This window comes from Rana temporaria, chromosome 8, assembly GCF_905171775.1.
Source record: "Rana temporaria chromosome 8, aRanTem1.1, whole genome shotgun sequence".
Lineage (NCBI taxonomy): Eukaryota > Metazoa > Chordata > Amphibia > Anura > Ranidae > Rana > Rana temporaria.
In genome coordinates, this window is record NC_053496.1 from 82,015,555 (window position 1) to 82,028,052 (window position 12,498).

Here is a 12,498-nt window from a genome sequence, read left to right on the forward strand (position 1 = left end):
ACTAAAAGGCACCTCCTCACATCTAGTAAGTTTTGGGGTGCTCCCTCTGAGTCTGAGGTGGAACAAAAAGAAGGAAGGACAATGTCCTGTGTCCTATGGAACTTGGACACAACTTTAGGAAGAAAACTGGGGTCTGTTTTCAAAATAATCCTATCATCAAAAATCAACAAAAAAGGCTCCAAGATTGAAAGAGCCTGTAGCTCACTCACCCGTCTGGCTGAGGTCACTGCCACTAAGAGGACCGTTTTAAGTGTGACCCATTTCAGGATGGATTTCTCCAGAGGTTCAAAAGGTTTGCCTGAGAGTGCTCTGAGCACCAATGAAAGATCCCAAGAAGGACAGGTCGAGACCCTCACTGGCCTAGATCTTGATAAGGCCTTGAAAAAACTCCTAACGTATGAATTCTGCTGAAGGGAACACTGCAAGAAGACACTCAGGGCTGCTACCTGTACCTTTAGAGTGCTAGGGGAGAGACCCAGATCTACCCCAGCCTGCAAAAAATCCAGAATAGCTGGAATACCTGGATGATCTAACTCTTGTTCTCTCATCCAGGAACAAAATCTCTTCCAAAATTTTGCATAGATTGCTCTTGTAACTGGCTTTCTGCACTGTAATAGGGTGTTTATTACTTTCTCTGAGAAACCCTCTGCTCTCAATAACTCTTCCTCAGATACCACGCAGTTAGACTCAATCTGTCTATCTGCGGGTGTAGGATCGGACCCTGCGAGATCAGATCCTTCCGGACTGGAAGGGGAAATGGAGGAAAAATGCATAGTTCCTTCAGGATTGCGAACCAAGGCCTCTTTGGCCACCAGGGCGCGATCAAAATCAAGTCTGTCGCCTCCAACCGAAATTTCTGGAGCACTGCTGCTATCATCCTTACTGGGGGGAAGGCGTAGCAAATGTTGAACCTCCAGGGATTGGAAAATGCGTCTATCCTTAAGGCCTGATCTCTGGGATCTATTGAGAAGAACTGGGTTACTTTCCTGTTCTTTTCTGAGGCAAAAAGATCTATTTCCGGAAGACCCCACCTTTGTGTTATCTGAGCAAATACTTCTTCGTTCAGGGACCATTCGTCCTGTTTCACTGGCTGGCGACTTAAATAATCTGCCAGAGAGTTTTGAGTACCCTTTAGGTGAACTGCTGTCAGCGAAAACAAGTTGGTCTCCGCCCAGGAGAGGATTTTGTTGGATATTTCTTGCAAAGCCGGACTTCTTGTCCCCCCCTGTTTGTTCAGGTACGCAACAGCCGCTGCGTTGTCCGAACGAACTTGCAGGTGATGTCCTACCAACTTTCCCTGAAATGACTCTATGGTTCTTAGAATTGCCAACAGTTCTCTTTGGTTGGAGGAACGACTTGCCTCCACTGGAGACCATGCTCCCTGGGCTACTGCTTCCCCTAGATGGGCTCCCCAGCCCCAGGCACTTGCGTCCGTAGTCACTATTACTTCCACCGGGAAGGACCAGTCTAGACCCTTGCTCAGGTTGTGATGTCTTCGCCACCACCACAACTTCCTTTTTACTTTGGCTGAGATTGGAATCAGTGACTCTAAATCTTGACTTTGGCCGCTCCAGAGACGGAGCATAAGTTCCTGTAATGGGCGTTGATGATGTCTTGCCCAAGGAACTGCAGGGAAGCAGGATGTCATGAACCCCAGGACTCTCATTACCTCTCTGATTGAAATCCACTGATTGGACTGTAGTTGGGCAACAGCCTGACTTACTTTGATAACCTTTTCCTCGGGGAGATACATTTTTCTCCTTACCGAAGATATCCTGTACCCCAGGTAAACCACTTCCTGGGATGGCACCAACTGGGATTTGTCCCGGTTGATTATCCACCCGAGTGAGGAGAGATATTCCTGTGCCACCAGTAAATCCTTCCCTAACTGTTGAGCCGATCTGGCTACAAACAGCAGATCGTCCAGATATGGGATTACCGTGATAGCTTGATCTCTGAGAGGGGCAAGAGCTTCTGCCAGAACCTTGGTAAAAATTCTCGGAGACGAGGATAGACCAAAGGGCAGAGCTTGGAACTGGAAGTGTTGAATCCCTAAAGTTGCCCTCACTGCTACCCTGAGAAATTTCTGGTAATCTGGATGTATAGGGATGTGCAGATAAGCATCCCTGAGATCCAGGGTCGCCATGTAACACCCCGGGAACAGACATCTTGCAACTGTAAAGATCGACTCCATCCTGAACCTTTTGTACTTTACAAACCTGTTCAGGGGCCGAAGGTTCAGGATCATCCTGAACTTCCCTGACGGTTTCTTTACTATGAAGACATGGGAATATACTCCCTGTCCCTGCTCCTCCAGGGGTACCGGAATTAGAACTCTCTGATCGACTAATTCTCCTAGCGACAGCATTAGAGCTTCTGCTTTTGCCTTTTCTCTGGGTGGATGAGTCACCCTGAAGTTCCATTGAGGCAGTGACGCAAACTCCAGTTTGTATCCGTTCTCTATTAAATTTAGAATGAACGGGCTTGAGGTTGCCTTGGTCCATTGTGGGAGGAACTGCCCCAACCTTCCTCCCACGGGGACACAGGAGTCATTGCGGTTTTGGGGGGGGTTGAGGAGGATTAAACAGGATTCCTCCTCTACCACGCCCCTTGTGGCCTGCCCAATGCTTCTTGGGTTGGCCTTCCTTTTTCTGGTTTTGCCAAAAGTTTGAACCCCTGAAGCCACGAAAAAAACTCTTTCCTTCGGCTTTTTTCTTTTTCTCAGGAAAGGCCTTCTTCCTGTCCTGAGTACGTTCTAAAGCCTCTTGGAGGCCGGGTCCAAAAAGGTGATCTCCTGAAAACGGAAGACCACACAATTTTAATTTTGAGGCGGCATCTCCCGTCCAAGTTTTTAGCCATACTGATCTTCTGGCTGCATTGACCAAGGCTGCTGACCTGGCAGCCAACTTTACTGACTCCTCTGAGGCGTCGGCTAGAAAACCCACTGCCTTGAACAAGAGTGGAAAAGATTTTAAAAGCTCTTGTCTAGAGGTACCGGCCAAGATGTGTGCCTGTAACTGGGTGAGCCAACACTCTAAGTTTCTTGCTACACAAGTAGCCGATAGAGCTGGTTTTAAACTGATCGCAGAGGCGTCCCAAGCTCTTTTCAAAAGTAGGTCCCCCCTTTTGTCCATTGGGTCCCTAAGGGAACCTAGGTCATCAAATGCCAAATCTGTCCTCCTGGAGACCTTGGCTAAAGGGGCATCCAGTCTAGGAACCTTGTTCCAAGGATGAGACACATCTGATTCGAATGGAAACCTACGTTTGAGGCTGCCTGAAAAAAAGGGTCTTCTTTCAGGTTGTTCCCACTCTCGCAGAATCATATCAATCAAAGACTTATGAACCGGAAAAACTTTGGTTCTGGTCGCATTCCCCTGATACATGAGGTCATGCCGTGAGAGCTGAACCTGTTCCTCCTGGATATCTAAAGTGTCATAGATGGCATTCAGGAGATCCCCCACATCATCCAATGACAATTTGTATCTGGCCGCCCTGGAGGAATCCTCCTCTCCCTCTGATTCAGATGCTGAACCTGCCTGAGAGGAAACAACTGATCTGGGAGTTCTGTCTCTAATTTCCTCCTCTTCCTCCTGAATTTGTAAGGAAGGAGTACTAGAGGCCCTAGTTAGGGACGGGGCTGGAACCTGCATCCTATCAATCAGTCCCTTAAACGACTGAAATGTGGATGCCATCTCATCTTTAAAAGATGATAACATTTGGTTACAAGTGGTTAACGAACTTTCTTTAACCAAGCTATTAACACAGTCAGGACATAAAGGCTTATCCCAATTAGAACTTAGCTTTGTCCCACACACTGCACATTTCTTCCTAGGAGGCTGGTTCTTATCATGGGCCTTGACCTGTTAAAATAAACAACACAGTTTGACCACATTACAACCAGCTAAACCTTCATTCACCACTGTGACAAGGTTCCTAGAAGGTGCAAAAGAAAAAACCTCCACCAAACAGGTTCACCACCTAGGGGGGGGGGTATCTGGGGTAAAAATCCCCTACCTATCAGAGTAAGCCATGTGCCGTCACCAGGCCTTACCTGAGAGGTACCGGTGCCTGCTGGACCAGGATCGGAAATAGCCGCTGCTGCCTCCATGGTCCTGTGTAATCGTTTTCAGTCTCCCTGAACAAACACCAGCGCCGGGTCCTTCGAGTCTCCTCCGCGCCCTTTTTTGAAGTAGGAACGATACTTCCGGGCGCCCCCTGATGACGCGCTTCCGCCGAGAATACTCCTTCCTCTCTTTGGAACGCATGGAACCCGCCCCCTCAACGAATACCGGAAGCGGCGCGCCGAATCGATGGCGTCTCTCACCCTCGCGGCCACGCCACCCGGATCACCACAGGGGACGGATCCCACCGTCAACGGGGTCCGACTCTCGCCGAGCTCACGGCGGAGGAGACTCCAGCTACGCTCTCTACCCCTAGGGCCAGAGGAGTGCTGAAGGCTGAGGTAGGTTCTCTCACATAAAAAACAAAAACACGTTCCCTGATTGTATCTCCTCCCGTCCGGCAGGAAACACAAAAAACTGAGGAGAGGACCTGGAGGACCGCCTTTTATGATTGGGGGTGATTGTGTTTCCTGTCCCGGAGGGAGGAGCTACATCTACAGGGCTGTCCTGGAAGACGAAAGGGTAAACAGCACGTTAAAAATGCACAGCACTGCATCATGCCAACACAGGTCAATGCTTGTGCATGTGAATGGACCCTTAGGCTCTATTCACACCGAAGCAGGTGTGCATGCATTTTTGCGTGTCACGTTTAGGGCTGCCCACTCATTTCAATGAGCTGCCCTACACATGAAAAAAAAAATCACGCTGCACCAAAACACGTGGTACTTTTTGCCATTTGTTTTGGGGTGTGCATTAGCAAGGTGCGTTGAGGTTCTATTATTAATTGCACTGCTGTATGCCTGCAAAAAGGATGCACATTTTATGTGAGTTTTGGGAATGCGTGCGATTCGGCATGGATTCTCTAGCCTCAAAGAGGAAATTACCCTCTCTTTATAAAGATCTCCTCTTACTTCCTGTTGTGTTTTCAGGACAGAAATTGAGACAAGGAGAACAAAAATAAACTGTCTTTGTTCAGGCAGTGGGGTGGGAATTTTTCCGTCAAGTTCCAGGAACAAAATCAAGTTGGGTCAAGCACTGCCCAGGCATTTACAGGGAGCTTTGTATTCTATTATTATTATTATTATTATTATTATTATTATTATTATTAATGCTCTGGTTGGAGAGGCAGGCAGATAATGTCACAATCTTCAACTCAACCAATCAGAGGAAGCTTTGTATTCATTCATAGGATACAAAGCTCCCTGTGTAAGGCTGAGTGCAGCTCAGCCCGACTTGATTTTGTTCCAGGAATGAGACAGAAAGTTCCCATCCCATTGTTGGAGCACAGCACCGTATACTGTATGGAGCTGAGGATACATAAAGTTTATACAGCCGCTGCATCTCTCAGGAAAGGTAACAGTTTGTTTGGACCAGATTGGTCCAAACTATTTAAACTTCATTAAAATCTGGAGATCAGCTTTAAATTTTCCCTACTATACTCAAAACATAAACACTATGGGCCAGTTCCACGAAGCGCGGCGCTTCTCTCCGTCCGGCGTAGTGTATCTCAGATACACTACGCCGCCATAACTTACTTTTTTTTTTTGTATCCTCAAAGATTTCCCGCCGTAAGTTACGGCGGCGTAGTGTAACTTAGGCGGCGTAAGGGCGCGCAATTCAAATGTATGTGATGGGGGCGTGTTTTATGTTAATACATCGTGACCCAACGTAAATTAAGTTTTTTTTGAACGGCGCATGCGCCGTCCGTGGGGGTATCCCAGTGCGCATGCTCGAAATTAAACCGAAACAAGCCAATGCTTACAACGGTGACATCATTCTACGCAAAGCCCTATTGGCGAACGACTTACGCAAACGACGTAACATTTTCAAAATTTGACGTGGGAACGATCGCCATACTTCACATAGGATACGCCTCATATAGCAGGGCTAACTATACGCCGGAAAAAGCCGAACGCAAACGACGTAAAAAAATGCGCTGGCCGGACGTACGTTTGTGGATTGGCGTATCTAGCTAATTTGCATACTCGACGGAAACGCCACCTAGCGGCCAGCGTAACCATGCACCTACGATCCGACGGCGTACTAAGACGTACGCCTGTCGGATCGAGCCCAGATTCCGTCGTATCTTGTTTTGTGGATACAAAACAGAGATACGACGCGGGAACTTTGAAATTACGCAGCGTATCCATAGATACACCGGCGTAATTCGTTTGAGGATCTGGCCCTATATGCATACTATAACAAATACTACTACCATACATACACTTTAAAATGACTTACAAGTTTGTTTAAAAAGATGGCATTTAAATGGGAAATACACTTTGTGGTGCTCCATAAACTCCGGAGCTGACTTTGGTTTTTAAAAACAGTGCCCTGAGACTATGATCAATGCTAGCTTGAACTTCAGGCATGATTTGTTGCAGTTTACTAAGCTGCCTTAGTAAATAAAGTGCTTCATTTTTACTGAGCTGGATACATTGTACATTTCAAATGAATATAAAAGTCTCACAGTTTGTGCTTCTGAGCATAGTCCGGGGTGACAGTAATGTACTGGGCTCCCAGGTCAACTGTGCACTTCGGGTCTGAAGGACAACGGCTGGTGGACATGCGCCCTCCTAAAAGGGAAACAAAAAGGCAAATTTAAAACACAGGCACTAGAGAAGAGCTTCACATCATTATTATATTGATAAAAATAAAGTCGTGTTTTTTAATTAAATGTATAGGAATCCAAAGGGGAAAGAAAAAAACGGGGAATTGGGACATTCTGATACCAAAGAAGATATGAACAGTATGCAAAAACATGAAATATTTGTCTAAAAATATAACATTTTATTAGAAGAACATTAAAATAAACCCTGGAAAGATGGGGACAATATAAAACATAAAATAATTGGGTACAAAACTGAAGTTGTATGTAGGCACCAATGCAGTGTTTCTCAACTCCAGTCCTCAAGGCACTCTAACAGGTCATGTTTTCAGACTTTCCATTTTTTTGCACAGGTGATTTGATCAGTTTCACTGCCTTAGTAATTACCACAGCCGTTTCATCTGAGAGAAATCCTGAAAATTTGAATATTGTGAAAAGGTGCAATATTCTAGGCTCAAAGTGTCCCACTCTAATCAGCTAATTAAGCCATAACACCTGCAAAGGGTTCCTGAGCCTTTAACCAGTTCCCGACCGGCACACGATGATGTACGTTGACAGAATGGCACGGCTGTGCAAATGGGTGTACAGGTACTTCCCCTTTAATTTGGGAGCCGTGTGGTGGTGCGCTCGCGACCCTGCTGTGCGCTCAGTGACCACGCCCGCGAGACCCGATAGCCGCCGGTGTCACACGATCGGGTCACAGAGGTGAAGAACAGGGAGATGTTAGTGTAAACTACCCATGAGAAACCCGGGGAAAGAATGGGAACCAAGCCTAAAGCTGGTCATACACTATACAACCAGATTGTTCAATCTAGATCTACCAAAACTACACTATATTACCAAAAGTATTGGGACGCCTGCCTTTACACGCACATTAACTTTAATGGCATCCCAGTCTTATTAGTCCATAGGGTTCAGTATTGAATTGGCCCACCCTTTGCCGCTATAACAGCTTCAACTCTTCTGGGAAGGCTGTCCACAAGATTTAGGAGTGTGTCTATGGGAATGTTTGACTATTCTTCCAGAAGCGCATTTGTGAGGTCAGGCACTGATGTGAACAAGAAGGCCTGGCTCCAAGTCTCCACTCTAATTCATCCCAAAGGTGTTCTATCAGGTTAAGGTCAGAGACCCTAGAGAATAAAATGGTGGTTATTGCAATATTTTATGTCACATGGCATTTGTGCAGCGGTCTTTCAAACACATTTTTTCTGGAAGAAAATACACTTTAATGAATAAAAAAAAACTGAACAGTAAAATTAGCCCGTTTTTTGTCCAAAAGTTTTGATTACCTGTTTTGTGTATTTAATAAACACCTGAGTGCACTGATTGGAGGCTTGTGTTTAATAAATGTTTAATTTAAGAAAAGTTCTGTATCACTTCCTATTACTTAACTGTTAGATTTTATTAGATGAATAAAAAATAATAAAAAAAAATCATATATTGGCCATCAGCCGCTGCAATTTCTAAATATCATCATTGGCCAGAGAAAACCCATATTGGTCGGCCTCTGCTGTGACATGTAAACAAATCATGAATTCTGTATGGAGGCCAACTAATCAATAACGAAAATAGTTGACAACTATTTTCATAATCAATTTTGCCGATTTGTTTTTTCAGCCCTATTTTGAATAGAGTGGCGCCAATCCTTTGATTCGGAGGTCCCCCTCCGACACTCCTGGCTCCTCCTTTTATCTGTGTCAACTATAGAAAGTTGCTTCCTATGGTGGTACATCTGCAGGCTCACTCCAGAGGCGGGCTGTGTGCGTCTATAAACAAACACAGCTTGGCTTGAGCCCTCTGACAGCAACAGGAGTCAATGGCTGACAGCAACAGGAGCCAATGGCTGCCTCTATGAGCAGAGAGAGATGCTGCAGACAGATACTGGATCAGGCAAGTATAGTGGTGGTGATAGAAACATTGAGCATGTTCCACCTTTAGAAGCCGTTTAACCAATTCCAGACCCCCCCAGCGTCGTTATACGTCGCTACATTGAAGAGGAATACCACCATTGTTATGGTAGCAGCTAGCTGCCATAACCCCAGGATCCTCTTCAAGAGCGGGCGGTCTGGTTTCAGATAAAAGTGGTCTCTGCAGCGGATTCGCCACAACTTTTATCAGCGGCTAATCGGAACCGTCGGCAGTGGCGGAGGCGATCGGATCCTCTCAAGTTTGACATAGAGACAAGTGAGGGGGAAGATGGCCCCCACCCGTCTCCATACCATTGCAGGGCGGAAGCGGCGTCAAAACGTCACTTTTGACCAATGCTCTAAAAGAGACTTTTTTTTTGTGTTTGTTTATTGCATTGTAGTGTAAATCTGAGGTCTCTTTGACCCCAGATCTCATATTTAAAGCGGAGGTCCGGCTTAAAAAAATAAATACAAATTTTTTAAGTCAGCAGCTACAAACACTGTAGCTGCTGACTTTTAATAAGGACTCTTACCTGTCCAGGGTGCCTGCGATGTCAGCAGCCGAAGCCGAGCAATAGCCTGGGTCTTGGCTGCCCTGCCGCCATCCTTGGTGAGGGAATCAGGAAGTGAAGCGATGAGGCTTCACTGCCCGATTCCCTACTGCGCATGCGCAAGCTGCGCTATGCGAATGGGCGGATGTCTCCTGGGACACACACACAAGGTCCCAGAAGACACCGCTCCCCATTTCCCAGGAGGCAGTGCAAGGAGGAGAAGAAAGAAGACCGACAAGGACGTAGCAGATTAGGAGATCTGCCTAGTAACAGCCACTTCTGGCAAATGCAAATATATATAAATAAAAATCGCATTTTTTGTAGCCTTTTTGACTATTTAATTTTTTTAGGGTGGACCTTTGCTTTAAGAGGTCCTGTCACGCTTTTTTTCTATTACAAGGGATGTTTTCACTCCTTGTAATAGGGATAAAAGTGACACTTTTTTGAAAAGAACAGCGTAAAAAGGTAAAATAAAAGGTAAAATAAAACACATGTGAGGTATCGCCGCAATCGTCAGAGCAATAATTCTAGCCCTAGACCTCCTCTGTAGCTCAAAACATGCAACCTGTAGAATTTTTTAAACGTTGCTTATGGAAATTTTTAATGGATAAAGTTTGCTGCCATTTCACAAGCGTGCGCAATTTTGAAGCGTGACACGTTGGGTATCAATTTACTCAGCATTACATCATCTTTCACAATATATTTTAAAAAAAATATTTGGCTTAACTTTACTGTTGTCTTATTTTTTAATTCAAAAAAGTTAATTTTGTATAAAAATAGTGTTTTTAACTTGTAAACACCAAATCTCAGAAAGAGGCTGAGTCCTTAAGTGGTTAAAGCTCCATAGAGATGTGAGGACAGTGACCTTGTGCAGAGAGGAGGGCTGCTCTTTGGAGTCCTGAGTTCCATAGACATTGTATGGGGGAGGTCACAGTATGGTTTTATAGAAACATTACAGCCTCCCTATTACCTGCTCCCCGGGCTTTATCCCACACTGCCAGCTGCAGCCGGCCGGCCCCTTCCCTCCTCAGGAGGTGAACACACAGGCTCCCTGTCAGACCGGCTCCTACGATCAGTATCCGAGACATGTTTGTCCTGTCACTCTTCGGAGCTCTGTCTGCACATGGAGGCTGAGGGCCAAACAACACTTTCCCTGGGTAGAGGCTGAGCGCGCACTGTTGTGTCACCTGACCCGTCTCTCCCCCCTTCCTGTTATCACACCACGTGATGTACAGTACGCATCTATCTGCAGTCATTCTCCAGTCCACAGCCCTCGCCCATCCTTCTATAACCACTGGAAGACTAGGCATTTCCTGACACTTTGGTTCCATGTTAAAATCATTTTCTTTTGCTAGAAAATTACTCAGAACCCCCAAATTATATATATATATATATATATATATATATATATATATATATATATATATATATATATATATATATATATATATATATATATATATATATTAAAGCAGAAGCCCTATAGGATAAATTGGTAAGTTTTGCAAATTGTTATGCCACACACTATTTGTGCAGTTTTTGAAGTGAATAAATACACTTTTTTTTATTTTTAATGCAAAAAAAAAAAACACAATCCATATCCCAATTTTGCTTGCAAAATATAAAAGACGATGTCATGCCGAGTAAATAGGTACCAAACATGTCACACTTAAAAATTGCATTTCTCCCAACTGTCCCTGATTTGGAGCAATGTCCCTCTGTCCCTCATTCCTCCTCATGTGTCCCTCATTTTGGTATAATCTATATAGTAGTATATAAAAATTCACTTTTTTTTCTTTCAAAAAGTGTTTCCCAGAGCTAAACCTTTCATTCAATTTCGAAATTGCTGCACTTGTACATTTTAAAAGCCAATATAAAGAAATAGTACTGGTAAAAAAAAAAAAAAAAAGCCCTTATGAATTTAGTTAAAGCGGTTGTAAACCCGCATATACATTTTTCTTTTTTTTAACCCTGCAAGGCAAAAGCCATAATGAGCTAGTATGCACCGCATATTAGCTCATTATGAAATACTTACCTCGGAACGAGGTAGGGAACTTACCTGGTCCACGCCGAGCCGAGCGTGTTTTCCGGGTATTGCCGCTCCAGCGCTGTGATTGGCTGGAGCGGCGATGACGTCACTCCCGCTCATGCGCGCAGGAGATTTCAATCCGGCATGGGTCAGCGGGGCCGGCCCTTCAGCCGAGGATCCCCCCTGCGCATGCGCAGCTGCAATCAGCGGCGCATTGCGAGGGGAATATCTCCTAAACCATACAGGTTTAGGAGATATTCTTTATGCCTACAGGTAAGCCTTATTATAGGCTTACCTGTAGGCAAAAGTCAAAAAAGTGGGTTTACAACCACTTTAACTTTTTTTTTTATTAATTCTCCTTTAAGGAAGTGTGGCATGGGGCATGCCCTATGCCTACATACATTTGCTAGTAGGTGTCCATCATTCACATCTTAAAGCCTAGGTTCACACTGCTGCGAATTAAAAATCGCGGCAAAATGTGCGATTTTGCCGCGATTTCGGCCGCAATTTAATGTAAATCGCGGCCCGAAATCGCAAAAAGTAGTACAGGAACTACTTTTTGAAATCGCAGATGCGGCGTCGCACTGATTAGGACAGTGCCATTGCCAAATCGTACCCAGTGTGAACCAGGGAAAAATGTTGGGAGTTATGAAATTGGGCATGTCCGCACAACAGCAACAATTGGCATAAATGTTACTATCTGTACGCAATGCTTTAAAAGTCTTTACAGGTTATCACTTTATATCCACAGAGGAGATCTAATGCTAGAATTATTGGCAATGATCTGACGCTCACGGCGATACTTCCCATGTGTGGGATGATCGCCGTTTTCCTTTCCTAGCGTGGGGGACACTTTACTTCTTCTTTTTTCTTTTTTTTACACTGTTTTTTTTCATTGTTGTCACAAGGAATGTAAACATCCCTGTGACTGTAATAGGCAGTGACCGGTACTCTTTATGGAGGGATCAGGGGCCTATAAGACCCCAGACCCCTCCTTTGCACTTAAAAGCATTCAAGACACCAAGATCGACATTTTTAAATACTTAACATTTTAAAAAAATGGTGCTGTTGACACCCAGGTGAACCAGAAGTGATGTCATGACTTCCAGGTTACCATAGCGGAGACCCGATCAAAGCCGATTCCATCTTTGTTATGGGTCTCTGGCCAGCCAACAAACGTGCCGGATAGTGGCTCAGGTCTCCCGGTAGGACAGTTAAGCCAGAGATAGCCGCCAAAGGAAGCAGGAAGGAGTTTGTCCCCATCCCACTGCTTGTAATAGCA

General features: G+C 45.0%; 1 protein-coding gene across 2 annotated transcripts in view; it reads right to left on the reverse strand.

Annotated features, from left to right (window-relative positions):
• Positions 1–10,352, reverse strand: part of RNLS (renalase, FAD dependent amine oxidase) — a 184,114-nt gene extending 173,762 nt beyond the window's left edge. For both annotated transcript variants that reach the window (XM_040362085.1, XM_040362084.1), the window contains exons 1-2: positions 10,158–10,352; positions 6,592–6,697 (exon numbers count right to left, since the gene is read on the reverse strand). In XM_040362085.1, coding sequence (XP_040218019.1) covers positions 6,592–6,697; positions 10,158–10,275 — 224 coding nt within the window. In that variant the 5' untranslated portion in view covers positions 10,276–10,352. The remainder of the gene's footprint in view (positions 1–6,591; positions 6,698–10,157) is intronic.
• Positions 10,353–12,498: the final 2,146 nt, after the last annotated feature.